The sequence below is a fragment of the Penicillium cinerascens genome (genome assembly GCF_028974065.1).
Source record: "Penicillium cinerascens strain IBT 15544 chromosome Unknown contig_24_segment0_segment0, whole genome shotgun sequence".
Taxonomy (NCBI): domain Eukaryota; kingdom Fungi; phylum Ascomycota; class Eurotiomycetes; order Eurotiales; family Aspergillaceae; genus Penicillium; species Penicillium cinerascens.
In genome coordinates, this window is record NW_026695290.1 from 835,489 (window position 1) to 856,814 (window position 21,326).

The 21,326-nt window shown below is 53.2% G+C and overlaps 11 protein-coding genes across 11 annotated transcripts; 4 read left to right on the forward strand and 7 right to left on the reverse strand.

Annotated features, from left to right (window-relative positions):
* Positions 1 to 63: 63 nt before the first annotated feature.
* N7498_003391 (serine/threonine-protein kinase) lies at positions 64 to 1,371 on the reverse strand (the record flags this gene model as incomplete). The annotated part of the gene is made up of 2 exons (XM_058450453.1): positions 746 to 1,371; positions 64 to 683 (listed from the first exon to the last, which is right to left on the reverse strand). The coding sequence occupies exons 1-2, from the start codon at positions 1,341 to 1,343 to the stop codon at positions 64 to 66; spliced, it is 1,218 nt and encodes a 405-aa protein (XP_058309915.1). The 5' UTR covers positions 1,344 to 1,371.
* Positions 1,372 to 2,091: 720 nt separating this feature from the next.
* N7498_003392 (uncharacterized protein) lies at positions 2,092 to 2,286 on the reverse strand (the record flags this gene model as incomplete). The annotated part of the gene is made up of 1 exon (XM_058450454.1): positions 2,092 to 2,286. One exon carries the CDS (start codon positions 2,284 to 2,286, stop codon positions 2,092 to 2,094), a length of 195 nt encoding a protein of 64 aa, XP_058309916.1.
* A 2,434-nt stretch (positions 2,287 to 4,720) lies between these two features.
* N7498_003393 (putative serine/threonine protein kinase (Prp4)) lies at positions 4,721 to 7,219 on the reverse strand (the record flags this gene model as incomplete). Its single annotated transcript, XM_058450455.1, has 3 exons — positions 4,721 to 6,177; positions 6,244 to 6,458; positions 6,513 to 7,219. The coding sequence occupies 3 exons, from the start codon at positions 7,217 to 7,219 to the stop codon at positions 4,721 to 4,723; spliced, it is 2,379 nt and encodes a 792-aa protein (XP_058309917.1).
* A 497-nt stretch (positions 7,220 to 7,716) lies between these two features.
* On the forward strand, positions 7,717 to 8,034 carry N7498_003394 (translation machinery-associated protein 7; the record flags this gene model as incomplete). The annotated part of the gene is made up of 3 exons (XM_058450456.1): positions 7,717 to 7,738; positions 7,792 to 7,881; positions 7,937 to 8,034. 3 exons carry the CDS (start codon positions 7,717 to 7,719, stop codon positions 8,032 to 8,034), a joined length of 210 nt encoding a protein of 69 aa, XP_058309918.1.
* A 489-nt stretch (positions 8,035 to 8,523) lies between these two features.
* N7498_003395 (uncharacterized protein) lies at positions 8,524 to 10,031 on the reverse strand (the record flags this gene model as incomplete). Its single annotated transcript, XM_058450457.1, has 2 exons — positions 8,524 to 9,838; positions 9,955 to 10,031. 2 exons carry the CDS (start codon positions 10,029 to 10,031, stop codon positions 8,524 to 8,526), a joined length of 1,392 nt encoding a protein of 463 aa, XP_058309919.1.
* Positions 10,032 to 10,667: 636 nt separating this feature from the next.
* On the forward strand, positions 10,668 to 11,322 carry N7498_003396 (cytochrome b5-like heme/steroid binding domain-containing protein; the record flags this gene model as incomplete). The annotated part of the gene is made up of 4 exons (XM_058450458.1): positions 10,668 to 10,677; positions 10,731 to 10,755; positions 10,804 to 11,041; positions 11,092 to 11,322. The coding sequence occupies 4 exons, from the start codon at positions 10,668 to 10,670 to the stop codon at positions 11,320 to 11,322; spliced, it is 504 nt and encodes a 167-aa protein (XP_058309920.1).
* Positions 11,323 to 11,672: 350 nt separating this feature from the next.
* On the reverse strand, positions 11,673 to 13,429 carry ish1 (double-strand break repair enhancer MSC1; the record flags this gene model as incomplete). Its single annotated transcript, XM_058450459.1, has 5 exons — positions 11,673 to 12,147; positions 12,199 to 12,978; positions 13,029 to 13,176; positions 13,235 to 13,285; positions 13,345 to 13,429. 5 exons carry the CDS (start codon positions 13,427 to 13,429, stop codon positions 11,673 to 11,675), a joined length of 1,539 nt encoding a protein of 512 aa, XP_058309921.1.
* Positions 13,430 to 14,474: 1,045 nt separating this feature from the next.
* N7498_003398 (uncharacterized protein) lies at positions 14,475 to 15,506 on the forward strand (the record flags this gene model as incomplete). Its single annotated transcript, XM_058450460.1, has 1 exon — positions 14,475 to 15,506. One exon carries the CDS (start codon positions 14,475 to 14,477, stop codon positions 15,504 to 15,506), a length of 1,032 nt encoding a protein of 343 aa, XP_058309922.1.
* Positions 15,507 to 16,434: 928 nt separating this feature from the next.
* N7498_003399 (PQ-loop repeat-containing protein) lies at positions 16,435 to 17,442 on the forward strand (the record flags this gene model as incomplete). Its single annotated transcript, XM_058450461.1, has 3 exons — positions 16,435 to 16,502; positions 16,560 to 16,817; positions 16,875 to 17,442. The coding sequence occupies 3 exons, from the start codon at positions 16,435 to 16,437 to the stop codon at positions 17,440 to 17,442; spliced, it is 894 nt and encodes a 297-aa protein (XP_058309923.1).
* Positions 17,443 to 17,481: 39 nt separating this feature from the next.
* N7498_003400 (nuclear transport factor 2 family protein) lies at positions 17,482 to 18,549 on the reverse strand (the record flags this gene model as incomplete). Its single annotated transcript, XM_058450462.1, has 6 exons — positions 17,482 to 17,768; positions 17,828 to 17,926; positions 17,992 to 18,063; positions 18,149 to 18,213; positions 18,334 to 18,351; positions 18,543 to 18,549. 6 exons carry the CDS (start codon positions 18,547 to 18,549, stop codon positions 17,655 to 17,657), a joined length of 375 nt encoding a protein of 124 aa, XP_058309924.1. The 3' UTR covers positions 17,482 to 17,654.
* Positions 18,550 to 18,853: 304 nt separating this feature from the next.
* Positions 18,854 to 21,259, reverse strand: N7498_003401 (SWAP/Surp domain-containing protein; the record flags this gene model as incomplete). Its single annotated transcript, XM_058450463.1, has 1 exon — positions 18,854 to 21,259. One exon carries the CDS (start codon positions 21,257 to 21,259, stop codon positions 18,854 to 18,856), a length of 2,406 nt encoding a protein of 801 aa, XP_058309925.1.
* Between the last annotated feature and the right edge of the window lie 67 nt (positions 21,260 to 21,326).

The window sequence follows — 21,326 nt, forward strand, 5'->3', positions numbered from 1 at the left end:
TAGAGAATGGGGCGTTATAGTCGTTACAGCTGCGTTAAGGGAAGAATGTAGGTGGCCTCAGATTCAGCAGACCGAAATGGGGTGTCCCGTGAAGGTATCCGTGGGGATAGAGTGATCCACACAGATGGAATGGGGAAACACGACCTTGCAGTCCGGAACCTGGACCTGCTCGGAGATGACGGGCGACATGCAGTTGTAGTCGGAGTAGTCCTCGGTGAGAGCAGAAGTGTCGGAGACGGCAGACTCGGAGAAGTCCGAGTAGTGCGACGAGTCCGAGGAGGAGCCGGAAGGCTGGGCATGCAGGGGTTCCACGGCAGCGAAGGGTTGAGGCTGGACGAAGAGGTCCTGAGGAATCTGGTCCGGCACCCAGGGGGCCACGGGTGTCTCGGTGAAGTAGGGGCACTCCACGATCAGCTGGCGCGGTTCCGGGATGGTGATCCTCTTGGATGGGTCGCATTCGAACACGCGCGACAGGATATACACCATCTCCGTGGACAGGGGCAGAATGGTCTTTAGGAAGGACGGATCCTTGAGGTAGGCCCGGAATGTGGAATCCTCGAACGAGGCGCGCTTCCATGGGTTGCGACCGCAGGTCAGGTTGACGAGCATCACGCCCAGGCTCCAGACGTCGTTGGCTGCTGAGGCGTAGCAGGACATGGGGCGAGGGTTGGTCTGCTGGCACTCTGTTTGGACATAGGTTAGTTAGATCGGTTTCCGATGACGGGGGCGATCCGGGATGGCTTACCAGGCGACATGTAGAACGTTGAACCGCATCCGAAATCCGAGGTGAAGTAGTCCGTGGTGGCCAGGCCGAAATCCGCTAGCTTGACGGTCATTCCCTGGTCCGTCACCAGGACGTTCTCAGGCTTGAGATCGCGGTGGTAAATTCCAAGGTTATGGCAAAACTGCACGGCATCTAGCAGCTGCAAGAACGCGCGCTTGGCCAGAGGATCATTGCCGACAAAGTTCCCCTTGTCGGTGATGCTGGAGAACAGATCACCTTCCGGGCAGAATTCCATTACGACGTAGGTGCAATCCAAGGAGTCCATAATGCGAACCAGGGAAACGACGTTGGGGTGCTGGCTGGCCAGATGGTGCAGGCGAATCTCACGCTGCTGGTACTTCAGTTGCCGGGGATCCAGCCCGGCCTTGTTGAGGGCCTTGACGGCATAGCGAGTGTTGGTGTGAATGTCCACGGCCGTGTAGACGACTCCGTACGCACCGACGCCCAGGATCCCGGTGAGCTCCAGCCGGTTGGCCAAGATAAATCCTAAGCGGTCCTCGGGAGCATAGCAGCGGGGAGTCGGAGAGGGCGGAGGAGTTGGGAGCATAGCAGGATACATTGTAAGGAAGGGAAGGGAGAAATCCAAAACCTCAAATCTAAGGATATAGATGAGGTGAGCGTAGTCCAGGGGGTTTATATACGGTCCAAAATCCACGGCATTCAAGATTCAGTCCATTCCACGGATCCAAGGGTCCAAAGGATAGAATAAACAAAAGGAGAGTCGAGAGTAATCAAGTAAGAGGTAGGAGGGTGAAGTAAATGATGGAGGTAGAGAGGTCGGCAGGTAGGTAAAGAATAAAGGTATAGGATGTTTTGATTATAGAGGGGGGCGGGAAGGATAAAAATATCGATGATGCGTCGAGTGCCCCAAGGACCACGCAGCGGCCCCCATGTGGACTCCAAAGCCCAGGCCACCGTGGCTCTGTTGGCTCGTAGCGGTGTGCATACCATGCGGGTCTCTTCTCTGTCCCAATGAGATGCCACGCTGTCCGCTCATCGCAGGCGCCACCTGCATTCGTTGATTGGCAGGCGGCCGATTCACCGGAGTGGAGACTCATAACGATCGACTGGCGTTGCAGGCTGCTTCCCCCCCCTCCCCTTTTCCCTGCGTGCTGCCTTTGTCTGTGACCCGTTCTGACTCGACGTGTGGCAATAGACTCCGCCACCTCATCCGGTTCCTCAGTCCCAGCCCATCTCGCGGTTCCAACTCTGGCTCCCGTTTCACGAGCTTCCAATAGGAGGGCCTTGTTGGGAAGGTGTCCGTAATCCTGCCACACCGTATTTTCCAGACCCGGTTCTGGACCTACTCAGTCCCGGTCGGAGTCTCCAACTTTATTCTCCACCCACAGGGCACCTGAGGCAGTGAAACTCCTGGGCAGAAGTGAGGCGATGGGAGGAGGGCCGCCCCGGCCAACCATTTGTCTGGGGCGGTCGGTTTCGAGAACGAGTGGATCGTTGGCACGGGCCCACCGGCCCTGGCCGTTCTGGTGTTGGGGAGTCATTGGGTGGATGGACCATCTGTCGACCTGTGCGACTCACCGTGACCACTGTCTCCGTACTGTAGATACAGGACCGGCGCCTACAGGGGGGATGCTCACCAGTGCACAACCACGGCATGAAGTCAGTCGAAGAGGATCACCTGATCTGAGCGCTGACGCATCACATCTCCCGTCATGTACCCCAGGATTCTGCACTCGCGCCCTTCACCGCTACACCCCTTTTCTACCTTACATATTACCAGTCTGGTCGATCGCCGTTGAAAAATGCACCTAGTGTAGAACTATCTCCCCTGGCCCAGGCGAAAATGCAGAAATCACAGAAATGCGAGCAATGCCCCATCAACAATGATCACAATGATCACCCTGCAGGTGGCGGAATGCTCGTCGCAGGGGATGAAGAGAAACATGAATCACCAGACCCACAAAATAAACACATCTTTGATATCATCCAGCTCAAGTTATCATCACCACTTTGCCCGGGTCGCGGAATACTTCGCGAGGCTTTCCTTCCTCCTTTGCCACTGGTGTGCTACATGTAGGTGGCAAAAGCGAGCAGCGCCCTGGAGATCGTCACTTTCCAGAACACTCCCGAGGTCCACTTTGGCATCAAACACCTGCCCACGCCCATTTCGTAGTTCTCAGGCCTCCCATACTGTACATACTCCCGGTAGATAATTGCATATCCATGCAAGCCTGAGCTCAGCTGCATGCCGACATCCAACCAGGACATCCAACCAGCTTGAATCGCCGCTTTTTCATATGGTCGTATCCTCCCATTCACTCCTCACTGGCTACGCAATTTCGTAAAACATCCAATCGGCTGTCATCCACCGACTCCCAACCCGTCGTCGATATTAATGAGTACCGTTTCGGGCAATGGAACGAGGGAGCGAAGGGGAAAACCTGACAGCATCCATGTAACCCCCGGTTGAGCAAAGGGATAAACGGGCAACCGTTTGTGATGGGTCAAATCTGGAGACTGGAACCGTGGATTGTGATCCGCCGTGCAGATCTAGAATCCCCTCGGATCCGGGGGGAAAGAGACAGACAGCTGGGGGGCATTTGAGGAGGCTGGACTGTGCGGGAGTACAGTAGATCCGTGGACCCGGGACCGTGAACCATCTTGGCCTTTCCATCTGAGAAAAGGTTCGCGCCTGAGCCAATGCGGAAGGAGACGACTTATACTTTATGTGCTGATTCGATAGATTTGGCATTTTCTTCGTTTGCAGTCGACATGATGTCGGTGAAATGCATCTCCGCCCCGCTTTAAGCCTTGTACACATGGCGTCGAAGCCAAATCCGGGTGGGTGATTGGGTGTGGCCATTTCCCCATGTCGCTACCCTTTGCCTCTGCCTTGCCCGACCCCATGCTAGCTTCGATTGAAGTTGCCACGGAAATCACCTCCACTGTCCCCCCTCTTGCCCCGTGCGTCCTGAGGCATCGACTGCGGCCTGAGGAAGTGAGGGTTAACACGTTGAGTTGCTACATCATATCTACACAGTAACTGCTCATCTGTCATGTAGATACGTTGGAGGAGTCCGGCAGCTGCTAGTGCGGTGGAAGGTGCAGCGAACCCACTTCCTTGCAAGGTTCTGCCGTGATATAGAATCAATCGAGATATGCTCGTTGCGAAGGAACTCTCTCCTAATTGGATGTCTCCCTCTTCCGGAATACATTCCCCCCCCTATCCTACCTATCTATGTAAATGATGTAAATGTTGCTTCGCCCTGGAGGTGATCAAGAGGCATTGAACAGATACCATTCATTGCTAGGACTGCAGACTGTAGCTTTGGAGGTACATAAGCCGATAAGCAGCCTACCACATCCGCTCGAACCCGGAGCATTTCGACAGCCCGAGCTCCGCCGTTTCGCGCTAACCGACGCAGCAGCTCACCTTCTATGCAGCTAGAAGCTCTTAAGTCCGCCTAAAAAGCCCACATCGTATCTCGATAAGATGGCCGTTATCCTATAGGAACAATCCCACCTGTACGTGGACATCCAGCATCACGCAAGGTCTTGCTTCACCGAGGTCTATCGATCAATCCAAAAAGACCATCGAAAGACAAAAAGTGGAACCGGGGCTTGCGAGACAAAGAGACCCGTTTGGTTGCTGATTTCGTTCGAACCACGTAACTGGGTAGCATTTGCGATGGTCCGGAGGAAAGCTGATTGTATCCTCAACATGCCCAGGTGTTGGTAACTACACCCGACCGAAGAGGATCGTGGTCAATTTTCTTAGCTGTTGGGCTCTCGTCCCCTTCTGAAAGTTGTTACCTTCAACGAGTTAGGGTCAATAACGATGCGATAATTTTGAACCTCCGTTCAATTCGGACCCGGACGTTACCTGCCATAGATAGAGGATTTACGTTAAGCTTTGGAACCTTGGAATGTGATATGATATATTCCCTATGAATTTGTGCTAGAATCGAAGATGCTCTACTTCCGCGTCAAAAAAGGATGCTTCAACGCGTCAGCAGGAGTGCACCGCTTTTCAGGATTAAGAGTCAGACACCGATCAAGGAAGTCCACGAACAGCGTCAGATCCTTCGCATCACTATCAGCCATCCCGCGTGTACCCTTTCCCATCAACCGGGTCTTCAAGTCGCGCTCGGGCTTCTTGAAATCCAAGATCCGGGTCACCGGACGACCGGTGATCCTGTCCTCTTCTATACTGTGGAAGTTGAGCATGTCGTCGAAATGCATGTGCGCCAGGGAGCCGCGGCGCAGCAGTTTGGGTGGGTATTTGCCGCGGCATTCCATGATGGAGCGTAGCATTTGGTTGTTGTTTCGGCCCGTGAAGAGAATCTTGCCCGTGTATAGTTCGAAGAGCGTACAGCCGATTGACCACACGTCGATTGCGTAGTCGAATGGAATGCCCAGGATGATTTCGGGGGCGCGGTAGAAGCGACTGACGAGGTAGGGCGTGATCTCGTTGTCGGAGGCCGAGGATGCCGAACCCAAATCGCAAACTTTGAGCATGTTGCGATTCTCACTCACGAGGAGGTTGTCCGGCTTCAGATCGGCATGGAGGATGTTACACTTGCGGAGGAGGCTCAAGCCGAGGAAGATCTGTTGAGCGTAAGCGCGAATTGCGCGCAGGTTGAGCCCGACGTCGCGACCATATTTCTTAAGCAATTCGCGAAGATTCATGCTCAGGTTCTCGAACACCATGCACAAGTGGCCCTTGTGGTCGAAGTAGCGCTCGAATTTGATGATGTGCTTTTTGTCATCTGGGTCGGCTTCGAGAAGCTGTTCCAGGATACCAATCTCCTTCATACCGGCCTTGCGCATGGTGTCGTTCTGACGGATGATCTTGACGGCCACCAATTTTCCGGTCTTCTCGTCGAGCGCTCGCACAACAGATGAAAACATTCCCTTGCCCAGCACTTGCTTCACATGGTAGCGACCGTTGATTAACTCGCCAAGCCGGGTGTTGTAATAGCCTTCGGGGTCGTCCCAGTTGTCCATCATGCTGATATCGAGTTCTTGAGCCTGTGGAACGGCTGTTGCTGATGCGTGCGCTGGATGATCGTCTTTCTCTTCAGCAAACATGTCATCGTCGTCCTCCGCAAACATGTCATAAGGATCTTTCGCCTTAGGTGGTGGTGGTTGCTGCGGAGTATCTGGCATAAGAATGTCCTGTTTGGTGGCCTGTGTCTCATCATATGACGCTGATGAGACATCGTCTTTGGAGTTCTGAATACCATGCTTTTGTCTATCCTCTTTCATGTCAAATGTCGGATCATAGTCTGCAGCAGAAGGTTCTTCCTTCCCAGACCCATCCACTGGTGCATCGTTGTTGATAAGATCAGTGTCTTTGCCAATCTTGAAATCCGAAAAGGTTTCACCAGGCTGATCGATAGGGGTTTGAGCTGGAGACAAGCGCGGGGAATCTGAAAATGCAAACAAAAGAACGTCAGTTTGTGTTAAACTTTTCTGCCTCTAGTTTCTAAACATACCCGATGTATCTTGCGCGCTCGCAGGTTCAGTCGAACCTGCGGTAGATGAATCTGTATCAACATGCAGGGCCTGAAGATGCAGAGGGGACGCTTGGCTTCGGTATTTAGCACGAATTGCCTCGCGACGTTTACGACGAGCTTCAAGAGCACCAGCTTCATCAATGGGTTCTGGTTGCGATTCTTCCACAGCTTCCGATGCGGAAGGAGTATCGACCCTATATAGGTTAGCCGCGTGGTCTTCATTATCAAAAGAGCAAATATAAACATACTCGTCGGCAAAATGTGCACGTCTAGGAAGAGTCTGCTGCACCTGATTCTTTCGTGTCTCAGCACTCAATTTGGAGTCACGAACGCCAGCCTGAGTCTTTCCTTGTTCGCTCACTAATTTTCCCACAGATGGTCCGCGCTGCTTGCTATCCGATTGAGACACGGAGCTTTCCCTATTGGGATCCAGATCATCGTACCGCTTGGGTTTTCTCCCATCGCGATACGGGGACCGGCTTCGGGTTCGCTGTCGCTTGTCCTTGCGCCGATCGTAATCGTCGGTGTAACGCAGTCCTTCTCCATAGCTCTCCTCACGGTCATAATCGTAGTATGACCTTGGTCGGCGGGAGGGAATACCTCGGTCATTGTGCCTATCATCGTATCTCGACTCGTAACGTCGCGGCGGCTCGTGCCGGGAGTGCCGGGTCTCGTACTCATCATAGTCATCGTTGCGCCTGCGCTTGTTGCCTCTGCTAGCCCGGTACGGTGAGCGAGATCCGGATCTCGAGCGCGACCTGGTCCATGACCTCTGTCGACGGGGCGATCCACTGCCTTTCAGTGACGCAGAGGGTGAACTAGCTCTGGGGGGACGGTCAACGCTGGTGCCATTAAGAGGAGGTTTTGACGCAGTTGCCTTCGTCTCTGAACCCGATTCGATGATCTCACCCTCAGAAGGGGTCGATGGAGAGCTCGACCTGCGACGTGACGCCATGCTGTCGACTTATCGCCGTGAAGATAACCGTCCGATACTTCCTCCTCTGCTTGCAATGGCTCTTCTTAGGCCTTTGGAGGAGGCTTCGATGAGAAACGCTCAGTTAGTGCAAGCTCCAGGGACGAAGTGAATCTTTGGGGATGATTGAAAGTCCAACCGGCTTGAGGGCCTGCCTTCACACCAAAGCCTAGAAGCTTCGATTATCCCAAGCGCATAGTCGAGAGGGCAGATATCTGGGATAGTTATGGGCAAGTGCGAATCGCAAATATCGGACTCGGCCAGACTGAGATGAGGTATGTCAAAGAGCAAGATGAGAAGCCGGTATTTCGCGCCGAATCGGGACAGGCTCTGAGTTAGCCCTAATTAGGTAGGCGGTGTACCACCCCTCAGCTTGATAAGTGTCGGGGAGGTTTTTTTTCTTTTCGCCTTTGCGACAAACACCAACTTTCTCTTTCCTCTCAAGTCTCAGTCCTTTCAATACCTCCATACCTGCAAAAATGGGTGGCGCTAGCAGAGAAGGTGTGTGACATCCCCCAGTCCCAAAAGACAGAACTTCATTAACAACAATCCAGGTGGCAAGGTCAAGCCCTTGAAGGCTGCCAAGAAGGAGAAGAAGGAACTGGACGAGGATGAGCTCGCCTACAAGGAGAAGCTGAGAGCCGGTATGTTTTCTTTGCAACTGACGCCGGCTAGCTATCATTCTGACACGCCCTATAGATGCTAAGGCCAAGAAGGACATGATGGAGGCGGCCAAGGGCAAGAAAGGCCCTCTCAACACCGGCCAGCAGGGTATTAAGAAGTCTGGCAAGAAATAAACGGGATGACATGATTATCTTCCGTCCGTTTTACGATCCAAACGAAACGAGCCATGTCCCATAAGAGCGAAGAGGGTGGCGAATTTTCTTTCAACTATAGCAAATACCATGCCTGCATTTACACCGCGCTACTGTTACGTTCTACATTTCCCGTTCCTAGATTCCACTTTCAATGTCTAGCACCTGTCACTTGACATCTTACGAATACTATTTATTTCGATATCGGAAGATTTCAAAAAAAAAAAAAAAAGTCAATAACTGTCATTAAACACAGGGAGCCCACGTGAATGAGGATATCAGTGGCAGCTTGCCTGTGTACACATTAAAAGAACGCTTGAGAAGCTTTGAAGCAGCAGCACCTGGACAGGAAGAAAACGCTGGCAAGTAAAACGACTGGGTATCCAAATCAGAAAAGACAAGAAATGAATGTGATCCAATGGAACAGAATCGGAGTCAACAACCCAGTTACCATAAGAAAAGCAACATCACCTAACTAGTGACGCGCTTGACCCAAAGATTACTCCCATCACCATTGTTTTCCTTCTCATCCAACCTTCTCCAGGCCCTAGTAACCTTCATACCAAGCTCGTGCTCCTCCCTCTTGATCTCCGCGATCTCATTCTCGATGCTCTGCACACTCCTCTTCACCTCTGCCTTGGCAGCCTGGTCATATGCATAAGAGTCAGGTTGAATGACCCGGGTCAACTCTTTGATCACGGTCTCCAGATTGAATCTGCGCCGTGCAAGCTCATCCCGTCTAGCCTCGAGGGATTCGATGCGACTTTGAGGGTCCTTGGGGCGATCGTCCACTGGAGGCTGAGCCACGGCCGGGACTTGGATTGTCTCGTAGGGAGTAGGCTTTCGTACAGGCTTCTTCGAAGTCGGCAAGGAAATTGGAACTGGGCGCCGTCGGGACATGATAGAGAGATCGTCCGTAGGCCCAGGCTCAATGTTGAGGCTGCCGCGTGGGCCGTCATTGGGCACTTCAAGTGGGCTGCCAACCTGAGCAACGGTATTGACGATGCCGAAGCGGTCGGCAGGTTGTTGGGGCTGCAACATGTCGTCGATTGCAGTGTCGAACTTGTATTCTGGCAGATATCGGCGGCTGCTCTTGGGGGGATACCGTGGGGCCGGTCTCTCTGGCAATGCGTTTGGACCACCAGCAGTGATCGTCGTCACGACAGATGGAATGAAGCCCAGTTTGGACAATTTAGCGCCTTTGTCCGCCGTGCCAGATTGTTTATTGGAATGCTCTCCTAGTGTAAACACACGTGATGATGATCGACTTCTGGTCTCCGGTTGTACAGGGGGCTCGTTCTTCGAGAAGCTACTGATTCGGTTGCGCGCTTGGGCGAGTTTCTTCTTGGGGTGGAGTTGTTCCCGCCCCCAGTGGAGAAGGTTGGAGGTGTGCGATCCAGAGGACTTGTTTGAGCTTGTATTCTGCGGGTTCACTTGGTTTGCCTTTCCGATATGGCTGGGCTCACCCGAGAGATCATCGTGACTAGACGCGAATTGGACGCCTTTGGGTACGGGCTTTGATAATTCAGGCGATGGAGAAGCGTCCCTCAGCGATGGAGGGGCGGAACTAGGCGCAGAGGCCCGAGAGTCATTGCGCTCGTGGCGGGGAAGTTGATCAGTGTCGTCGATTGGCGAGACGCAGAAGCTACTTCCGCTACCGCGATTCCCAGATCCCACCGGCGATATCAAAGGCGATACGGCCGAATATCTCTTGTCATCATCATTGCGTGAATATGGCAGGACGGTTAGATGGCCAGGTTGTCCGTGCAAGGTCGAGTCCAAGTCACTGTATATGAATAAGCAAACGGGAAACCTCGGGTAGTCTTCTGATACACTTACTATGGCAGAGCAGGCAAGTCCTTTGCATAATTGTCTGTTGGCGCATGATCCGCGGCGGCCGACGCTTTCTCTGGTGCTTCGGTCGATGTGGGGCTGCCAACCGGACGTAGCGATTGATTGAAGGGTCGTTTGGGCCACATCGTGATCTGCGATGAGCGGCTAGCGATGCTATTGCAGCTCGGCGTATTAATAGCTGCAACTCGAGCTCCACGAAGTGCGATGAAAGGAAAGAGGGACTAGCCTGGGAGCAAAAAAAAGGAGGGTCAAGGAAGTGTTTACCACGGAAACAAAGCGAAGGATAGGAGCCTGGGATCAAAGTCCGGGTTTGAACCTTGGAAACAGGGAAGAAGAGAAGTCTAGCAGACTCACACCGAGAACAGCATGGCATTCACCAAGCTGAACTAAGTGGGCTGCGACAATTAAAATGGGGGCGAACAAGTGGAGTTGAAACACTGGAGCTTTCAGGGACTGGGCTGTGTTGACGTCGTTTCATCTCCGGGGCTTAAGCTCTCTCGGGCGTCTATTAATATAGCCCGTAGAGCGACGCTCTCCAGTCATTTCTTTCATCATGTATCACCACGTGCCTGATCAGGAAATACATAGGAAATACATCGGAAATACACGGAAATATATAGATGTAGAATGTGTACAGGAAAGTAGAAATGAAAACATTATCACGTGGGGCGGGGATGACATCTTTCTCCGCAACCTCCGGTCTTCATTTCTGAACTCTGTACGTCCAACATTCCAAGGTTGCAAACCTCCTCTATCCAAAAATGGCTACTGGTAGATATTCCCCTCCGTGAATGCCTAGGTGAACCCCTGCTAAATCATCACAGAGGGCACCACGCCGCAGGCCGAAGTGTTCGTATCTCAAGCTCCATCAATTTGAGCAACCGCTGACCCTCCCAGGATGTCGATTGCTTCGCCCATTAACCTAATTCTTCTCTCCCTCTTCGTCGTGCTGCTGTACTGGCACTTCCGCCCCAAGCCAGCCGTCGTGCTCCCGCGCGGCCCGGCCCCGGTCGTCTTCCGCACCTACACCCCCAAGACCCTACTCGAGTTCAACGGCGAGGGCGACCGGCCCGTCTTCCTAGCCGTGCGTGGCCGGGTCTTCGACGTCACCCCCGGCAAGAACTTCTATGGTCCGGTAGGTGGTGTCTGGTCACTGATGATGGGGATATGACTGATGATGAACAGGGAGGTCCGTACGAGAACTTTGCTGGCCGCGATGCGTCGCGAGGCCTGGCCCACCAGAGCTTTGACGAGGAGATGTTGACCAAGGATCTGTCGGCACCGCTGGATGATCTCAAAGATCTGGATGCCGACCAGCTGGAGAACCTACAGTCGTGGGAAGAGCGCTTCTCCGAGAAGTACCTTGTTGTCGGCAAGCTGGTTGCCGAGGGCGATCCCGAAGCGCCGGCATCATGAGCTGGGCGTGGCTACCAATTATGATGATGCCCGAACCGGGTGGGTGAAAAGGACCCAGGATGCAGGGTATAACTATTGAGCAATTTATGTCCACGTAAAAACCATGTACGATTTAATTCGGGATTCAACATTGCAATGCGTACTGATCTTTGCCGAGGCTCACACTGAAAATAGACGAGCCCGGTTCAGGGCGATTCAGGATTCATTTTAACTAGTGACTAAACTATTATTGACGTAACTGAGCTCCCGAAAGACATCTCCAGCAATTCCCAAATTCAAAAGTCATAATCATCGTAACCAAAAATCACGGCAGAATGAGAAATCGCTCCACTTCCTTCCGTCTTTAACATTTACAACTCCGAGCGAATCTTCTCGGTCTGCTCGGAGACCTTCTCGCGAACATTCTCCGCGGCTTCCTGGCCCTGTGCCCGGCCACTGGAAGCTCCAACCTTCACTTGATCAATGAGCCAGTTGACGGTCTCCATGATCTTGGCGTAGATGGTGTCCTGTGGGGTGTTGGTACCGTACTTGAAGTAGGTAGCATGACGCCGGGCAGCGGCACGAAGCTCATTGATGCTCGAGCCCTGGTACACGGGGATACCGTAGGAATCAAGGTACTTCTTAATCTCGGAGTGTGTCCAGTTGTCGAAGGTGGTGTCCTTGGCAGAACCGGTCGCCACGGCGATGTTGGATGTAGCCGACGCGTACTCTTTACCACCAGCCTTGGAAGCCTTGATATATGCATCCTTGGCTTGCTTGGCCAGCTCTTCACGCGAGGCATCTGCCTTCTTTGCGGCCTTGGAATTCATAGCGGACAGATATTTCCTAAAACGCAAGTTAGCTCTAATATTCCTTGCAGGAAATGGCGAAGCTTACACCAGGTGCTCTTTGTCCCAGGTATCAAAGTTGTACTCATTCCACCCACCAGAAGCCCTGTGCGCGTTGGCGCGGACCTTGGCCAGCAGCTCATCGCGCTTGCCGTTCTGGGGAACAGGGACGCCACGGGCATCGAGGAAGGCCTTGAGGCGAGAGTCCGACCACGTGCCGATCGCGTTGTTGAACTGATCCTCCACCTTCAGCTTGACGTCATCCGTAGCCTTGGCATATTGGTTGCCGGCCTTGGTGGTGGCGGCGCCAAAGGCATCCGTAGCGGCGGACGACACGCTGGCAGCCTTGTCGACGAGATAGGCACGATTCTTGCGGGCAAGAGCAATAAGTTCATTGCGCTTCGAGCCCTGGGGCACCTTGACGTTATGCTCATCAAGGAACTCCTTCAACTTGGAATCAGACCAGGCATTGAACAACTCATCACCCAAAGAAGCCTGAGCAGCTTCGGCGGAGGAGATTGCAGACGCAGACAGACTGCGGGCCTGCAAGCTGGCCAGACGAGAGTTGCGGCGAACAGAGGCGACGAGTCGGTCACGGCTGGAGGGCTGAGGAACAGGCCATCCACGCTCATCGAGCCATTCCTTGAGATCGGACTCGGTCCATTGTTCGTACAGCCAGTTACCGGGATAGGCTGCGGTCTCGCCAACCTTGTTCGCAACAGATTCGTAGTTCTCGCGGGCGGTTTTGATCAGGACGTCGCGCTTGCGGGGCTGAGGAGCGGGAATGCCATGGCGATCGAGGAATGCCTTCAGCTGTGAGTCCGACCAGCTGTGGACAGGTCAGTGTATGTTTAGCGGCGACGAGGTAGAGCACCTTACGTGTCAAAGACCCATTCCCTCGCCTGGTGGAGTTCATCGGAGACAGAGTCCGCAGCCTGGCCCAGAGGCTTCTGAACCTTGCTATCCCAGTTGGTCTTGACCAGGTTCTCAAGATCCTTACGGTCGGCAGGGGCAGGGTGAGGAATGTCTACGGGGTGTTTGTCAGCTTTTGATAGCGACGCGACCGACACGGAAGTCCAACGTACCGTGGTCGGAGAGCCATCGCTCCAGCTCAGTTTCGTGCCATTTGTTGTAGACTGCGATGACGTTAGCTCCATAGCTTATTCGCAGCGACCTCGCGAGATCGTAAGCTCACCAGCTTTGCTCCACCAGCTCGAAGCTGCTACAGCCTCGGTGGTAGCGAGTAAACACACCAGGCCGGTGGCCAAGTTCAACTTCATGGTTCTTATTTTTCGTATGGGGTAGAGCCTCTATGAAGCTATCGCGAAGAATCAGTATGGGGCCACGAAGTAGCAAAAGTGTGATATTCACCGTCAATAGTGGAGTTGTAAAGAGGAAAAAAGGTCTCGATGGCTTTAAATACGAAGGATCTGATCGCGATCGCAGGGAGCAGGCAGGGAAAAGTAACAAGCAGGGATGATCGTGGAGTGACGTAGTTGGGGAATTTGCCTGGTTCCAAGCTCCCAGAGCAGTGCATGATTCATCAAGTGGCTAAAGGTGGCCCCATTCTTTCATGACAAAGCCCTCGGCGTCATCTTAATATCCCATGTGCAAGACTTTGTCTTCGCCATGTCTTGGCACCGTCAATTGTTGAATAGTTGAAGAGCGTGTTCGCCGAGCCTTGTCTTTCGGTGGTGCTCCACCCGCATCACCACAGATCAAATATGATTAGTGACAGCTTCAACACCTAGACAGCCGATCCTACAAAGCTCGATATGTTAACAGTCGTTTCAGAAAACTCCTAATTGACCTTTGTCTTGTTTTGGCTTGCGACGAATTGGCAGGTGCCAACGCGACTGGAATGTGTTCTAGCTCCCTGTTGATCGGCTCCACAACATTTGGAAATTCGCCATCGGCCTTGTTCCTGACCAACGCAAGGTCTAGGTCTACGGGTGCAATGAATTACAGGGACCCTAGAAGCAGGACAGCGACTTCACTTGGTATTTTAGATACAGTTATGACCCCTGTCAAGATGGCCAAGCCTATGGCAATGATCGGGTGGTATACTCCGTCTTTCAGCCAATCAAATCCCCGGATCCCCAATTCGGCTGCTCATCAGCGCCGTCTGCACACGGATCTATGAAGCCGAATCCGGCAATCTTCTTTCAGCCGACCATTGCGTCTAGGCACTGTCCGGAGTATAGGTAACGTGGGGTTACATAGGCAGAATAGCTTTTTATTCAAGCAGTGCTCGAAGCACTTTTCTCAAGTCTTCCTCTCGTGAATCTTTATCGAGTTCCCGATGCCACACGCTACTGAAGAACAATGATTTCACAAACGGCAGACCGGGAGGAGACCATCAGCAAGAAGCTGCTGACCTTCTGCGTGCTTTCGGCTGCGTGCACTCTCTTCCTTTTGTTTGGAACCCCGCTTCCTCCAGACGCCGTCAGCGATGGACCGGCAACCCACAAGCCTACATACCGCGGTCGATACGCCATCATCACATTTCTAGCTTCACACGATGACGGAACACACCCCGTTGGGGATGAGCAAGACCCATACTTTGCGAGCGCGCGGACCCTCGTGTATCAGCTACTTCACTCGCCCAACACCAAGCTACGATACAAAATCCCCGTCATCGTAGCTGTCACACCCGACGTTCGCGAGAGCAAACGCCGGAGACTGAGAGCTGATGGAGCCACCGTCATCGAGACCCAGTATATGGCACAAAACGCGGCCGCGTCTAATGACACCTGGACCGAGACGGCAACCAAGCTGCGCCTCTTCGATCCCACCATCATACCCTACGAGAAGGTCCTGTTTATGGAGGCCGACATGGTTCTGACCCGACCCATCCATGACATCTTCGGGGATCTGAATACAGAGCCCATTCTAGTCAACGACACAACCAAGGCCAGCGCAGAGCTGGGGACCATCCCAGAGAGATACCTCATGGCTGCATCTCCCGAATCGCTTCAAAGAGACCATGCATACCCGTTCCTGGATCCCGACCAAACAGTAAAATACTTCAACAGCGGCTTGTTTATGTATTCACCTACAACAGAGGTCTTCCAATACTACAAGAGCCTTCTGAGCCAACCTGAACTCTACGACACCGGTGCTCCGGACCAGGACCTCATCAACTATGCTCACCGTTGGGGAGGACCTATGCCATGGAAACGACTGCATGCGTCGTGGTATATCAACTGGCCCAACAATAATGATTTGGCGGGGGACATGGCCTTGTTGCACTATAAGTGGTGGGCGCAGGAGACGTCTTCCAATAAATTGGTGGAAAGATTTGCTCGTGCGTGTCGGTGGGAGATGGAGGGATATTGGATAGGGAGGAATGCCTAGTCCAAATACTGGACAAAATAATCTTGCGGGAGCATCTTTCAGTTCTAGCTTTCTGCACCAAATTGTGGCCAGACGCCACCTTATGAATTTAAATGCGCACTTGGAGCTGTATTCCATGCAGCCTGGTTCTGTTGACTCCGTAGCCCCCGCAATATGAGCACTGACCGCTTGAGGACACGATTTTCTATGTAACTTCTTGTTTATCGATATTGCCTTTGTTGAGGGCCACCACAATATCCTCAGACTGCTCCTTCAGAAGGACCGCGACCCAATTGCCGCGACGTCTTCAGGAAGACGCGGGTCGGGGATTGAGATTAGGAACCGGCCAAGTCACTCCTGCGCAAAAAGGGTATGACTGGCTGCCGTAGTAAGCAAATGCTTCTGAGACGAAAAAGCCAAGCCAGGGGCCTGAAGAATTGGCTTCTCCACTTCATGCCTTTCGGGGGAACGGAACGAAGACTCCGAGTCTGGCTGTATCGGCACTGGAAGTCAGGAGGGAAAATCGGGATATGTTTCATGAATGTTCTCCCACGGCAAGACACATGTCAGCTTTCTCTCAACTTGGAATTAAGAATTGGCGTATGAGAATGAACCCTTGTACTCCGTAGCCTTATGAATGATCGACCACGGTGGAGACGGGAGTTAGCGCCCAAGCCCAAGGTACCCGACGTGCCTGGGCTCCTTATCAATGCGGGGGCATCCCGGTCGTGCCTTTTACCTCTTCATCTTCTATAAGTTAACATTTTCAGTCCTCAACAGTAAAACAGCTCAAATCCGATAGAGCCGAAATCCAATGTGACTGCCCTGTCTAGGTACCTAAGTAGTCACGGCCTCACGAGACCCCAAGCCCCGACTCCGCTTCACACGGAGCTCCTCAACGTCATCTCCCTCCAGCACCTCCCTAGTCTCCCAAGACCTAACACACACCATGGACCCAAACACCCCATATTGTCGCGAGCTGGCCTCGCCAGGCATCTTCCAGCCTGTGTTATCAGTGTACTGTCTCCCTTTCCCGCAACAAGGTCCCCCAGCGAACTGACGTGACCCTGGCAGCTTGATCATCATCGGCATCCTCGTTTCCTACCTGCCCCAACACATCCGCATCATCGCGCGCCGCAGTTCCTTTGGCATATCACCCTACTTCGTTCTCTTGGGCACGACTTCAGGCACGTCGGCTTTTGCCAACATCCTTGTCTTCCCCAAGACCGCCCATGACGTCGCCTGCTGCTCGCAGCTCAGCGGGCCGGCTTGCTTCGCCGGTCTGCTAGGCGTGTTCCAGATGGGCATGCAGTGGCTGTGTTTCTTTTCCATGTGAGTGTCTACCCACTACCCCTCGGACGAATCTATCTGACAGCGGGGGATAAAAAGCCTACTGCTCTTCGTAATCTACTTCCCGCGCGCGACGTCGCCCACCGACCCCGTGGCGTCAGTGTCTTCCACCCCGAGCGGTCCCACATATCGTACCGCACTCACCATCACCGCAATCTGCCTATTGCATGCAATCGCGACACTCATCATCTCCGTCGCCTTTTATCTGCGCCGGCCATCCGCGCTCCCTGCCTGGGCGAACTTCCTCGGCGTCTTGTCTGCCGTCCTTGCGTCGATCCAGTACTTCCCACAGATCTACACGACCTTCCGACTCCGATGCGTGGGAAGTCTGAGCATCCCGATGATGTGCATACAGACACCGGGAAGTTTGGTCTGGGCTGCGAGCTTGGCTGCGCGCGAGGGCGCCAAGGGCTGGAGTATTTGGGGCGTGTTGGTGGTCACGGCCTGTCTACAGGGAACGTTACTGGTGATGGGGATCTACTTTGAATACTTTGGTCCTGAAAGCAAACAGAATGAGAATGCGTCCGAGAGACTCGAGGCGCCTGCGCCGGAGGCTGTCAATGCAGAGCAGCCTTCTGAAGAGACTCCGCTTCTGCAAAGTCAGTAAATCTCGGGATAGCGTATATAGAACGAAAGCAAAGAGAGATTTCCAATGAGAACAGATTTGATTTAAATTCGTCTCGTCCAAAGTGGGCGGTACCCCGTAGAGATATTGACTCTAGAGATTTTCATTGACAATTGCATCCCCGGGCCACGGTCCACCTCACAAAGAGATATCCCCCCGTCATCGCGTCGTATCTATTCATCCGTGTCGCGCGTTTATGCGGCGTAGATCAGGCGGAAGACGTCGTTGAGAACGAAGTAGCTGCCGGCACCGTCGGGCTGCAGCTTGAAGAGCTGGGTATAGCTCATGGGCTTCTGCTCCTCGTCGACCTATTGTGAATGTAATGTTAGGCTCACATGTGTCTTATGGGTATGCATTGGGGGCGTACCAGGAGAGCACCGGTAACCAGAACAATGATGCCGCCTTCGCTGGAGGGCTGGGCATCAAAGGTGGCGATCTGGTGACGGACCTGCTGGAATGGAAGGCTCTGTTGGTTGGGTTCGTCATTAGTATCCCAATGTGTCTGTTTGTTGCGATTGGAGGGGAACATACACTCAGCCTCTCGACGATAGCAGCGGTACCCTGGACGGAGCTGGTCTCGAAGGTGAGCATCGACTGGTCGCGCTGTTCAAATTCACAATTGCCATCAGTATCCAAATCCAACGTGACGTTTTCGAGGGGCCTGTTCGGGACCGGGGTAAGGTCTTACGTAGAGCGGGGCGAGACCATCACGGTTGCCGTCGAAGGTCTTGTAGTAGAACTCAACGAACTGTTCTGTAGAATGGAAGGTCACGGGTCAGAGGCCTGGTTCTTGATTGAGGGGCACAGCTGCGAGACATCGCGGGGCTGTTCTTGTGTGGGCGCATCCGGGATCGAGGGAGGGGTATCACATACGAGCGATGGAGGAGAAGTCTGAAATATAAGGCTCCGTTAGCTGATGCCCATGCTGGCTTTAAGATGGGCTCATTTCCACCTGGCCATCATTTGGTAGCCTGGCGCAACTGGTTCACACAGTGTCGGGAATGGTCCAGAACTACCCAACCTTGAGAAGGGAGGGGCTGGCAGTAGGAAGAAGGCGCAAGAGAGGGCATTGTCAAACATACCGGACATTTTGAAGTTTGAAGAGAGATATCGTTCGAAGAGGAGAGATACGACTGTAAAGAGAGCAGAGAGCTGAGGAGGAAGGTATTTGTTGACGCGGGAGGGGAATCGCCCGAGTGGGGCACGAATTCTGCCGCTGATGCCTGACTGCCTTACGCTCGCCCAAGTCGAGTATAAAATGTGGTTGAATGCGCACCTGGCCTTTAGTTCGGTCGAAATATTTAGTAAGAAATACCATGCAGAGTACTTGACTGGCGGAAATGCCTGGTATCATTACGTTCATTCATCGCTATGCCTAAGTCGGTCGTCTAGCTCACTCCGAGTCCGAGGCAAACATGTCTTCGGCCTTGGGCCGTGCCCGACGCGGGCGCTGAGATGATGGCTCTTGCAGCTCGGGTATCTGCTGGGGCTGCACATGCGGTTTTTCCTTGGTATCATCACCGCCTGGCGGTGGTTGGTCTTCCTCCATTGGTTCCACATCTTCATCAGCCATCTCCAAGTCGCTATCTTCCATCGGGACACCATCAATGTCACTCATAGATTCGTCTTCTGCCAGACCAATCTGCTGAGTTGGCAGATGACTTCGATCTTCAGCTTCAGCTTGCTTGCTTGGATCGAATTTTTCAGCTGCAGAGTCATCATCGACGGTCTTCCAGCGACTCTTGCTTTTGGAAAATGCGCTGGCGGCTCTTTCTGCTTCGGCCTTTTCCTTCTCTTTTTGAATTTCTTCGTCCGCGAGCGGTGGCTGCTCAAACATCTGGACAAAGTGCTCCTGACTGGATTGTGGAAAGACACACCACCCTTCCCACAGGTGAAGGAGAGTGCCAACGCTGCGCTTCCATTTCTCTGCCTTGAGTCGGCCCCAGTTGAGATCTTTCTCAAGCCGACCGAGATGTTCAAAAACCTTATGCGCACGAAGGGCAGCTTCGAACAGCTGTCGATATCGCCATGCATGACGGACACCGCTGGTGGCTGATGACGAGAGAATGTCGGAAATGATGTAGAGCCCAACCAGTTTCGCTGCAGACACATCCATGGGTGCCTTAGGGGCATTTGAGTTATCTTTGTCACCATCATCCGGCCTTGCCGCCTCCTTTTCCAGCTCGCGCTCAGGGTTGGCACCAGTGTAGGCCAGAGGGTTGAGGATGTTGAGCACAATCAAGTCGACAACTTCGTCCGCGCCTGCACCCGCATTCTCAATTGCAAAGGCCGTGAGCCTCGCGACATCACCTCTCCGGAGCTTGGCATGAGTCGTCGGTAGTCGAGCAAGGAGATGTGTCAGCTTGGCCTTCCGTAGAGGGTTCATGTAGCCGAGACTGTCATTCTTTGCGCTCACTCCCTCGGGTGGAGGTCCTCCTCCCACATTCCGCCTCTCATCTTCTCCGTCCGAATTTTCTTCATCGGAGGAGTTGTAGTCCTCGTCTGAAACAAATTCATCAAGATGTGTAGTGTACTCGAATTTAATCTCACTTTCCGGAGGTACCCAACTCGAGCCGCCTTCAAATATTGAAGAAAGGTTTTGTGTGCCCGCCCTTCGTTTGTTGCGAGACCGCGGGTTGGTAATGGTCTGCCATAGTTTCCAACGATAGTATACACCACCGGGGCTGCGGGCGTCCCAAATCCATGCCCATTTTTCTTCTCTTTGAACCTCTGGCCTGCTCATGAGTAAAGCTTCGAATTCAGGTCCAAATTTGAGGAGGTTTTCAAGCGTCTTGTGAATCAACCTTAACTCTTTAATGTCAGAGGGTGTTTTTACTTCCACTTGTGTGGAAGGTCCACCTCTGACATAGTTCCCATAAGAACTTGGAGGGGCAATTCCCCCTCGATGCGGTCCCGGCGGCGGCGCACGACTCAGACTTCCGCCAAACGTGGGTTGGACGGTCTTAGCACCAAATGGTAGTGAAGTCGTTGAAGACATGCCAATAGTTGGTGGCATAATTGAGCCAATGGCAGCAGATGAGAGATGTCGAGAGATGGATAGGTTGTATCCCCGGCCGAGATACTTGTTTTGCAGCGCACTCACAGCACTGTCAATATCTGAAGCTGCAGAGTCACTAGACAACGTGACAATAGCTGCCGATGATTTTCGCTCCGTAGCGGATTGATTAGGTGGTCGGAGAATATTCACATTGTCCACAACCAGGGAAGATGGTATCAGCGACTTGAGGACTGACGGCGAAGTCCCAGGAGGAAGCGAGGCCAGAAATAGGGTAGGCTTTGCAGCTGCTTTCTCGGCGTCTTTGGTATCTGCCATCCGTTCATCGTCATCGGATGCGCTGCGGAATGCTGACGGGGGACCGGTTGGGCCTGTGCTTGCATGATCGTACCCAAAGGCCCCTTGCGCAGTGTCACGATTGCGCGATATCGGTGCGAATCCTTCATGGGTGCGTTTACGAGATATTGATGGTGGCGGTGGCCCTAGTGTACCGGGACCACTGCTGCGTGGACCTGAGCTTGTGAAATGTCGCCGTGCCGGTCCTCCTGTCATCCCACCACCTCTTGAGCCAAATGTATTCGGACGCGTGTCAGAAGCCCTTTGGGGAGCATCATCGTCAAATGACTTAACAAAGTCCTCGTACACTGCGGCGGTTTCGGCTTTCTCGCGGGCGCGTTTAGCTTCGGCTTCGGCTCTTTGGCGCTCAAACAGCGATTTCTTGGGCAGTGCGGAGAGCTTGGCGGAAACATCGGGGAACCCCTTCCCCTTCGAATCGTCCGGCATGTTGTAGAAGCTGCCACTGCAGCGGTTATGGGCCTGCAGTAGAAGTGAGTCCTGGAGAGGCTTGTGC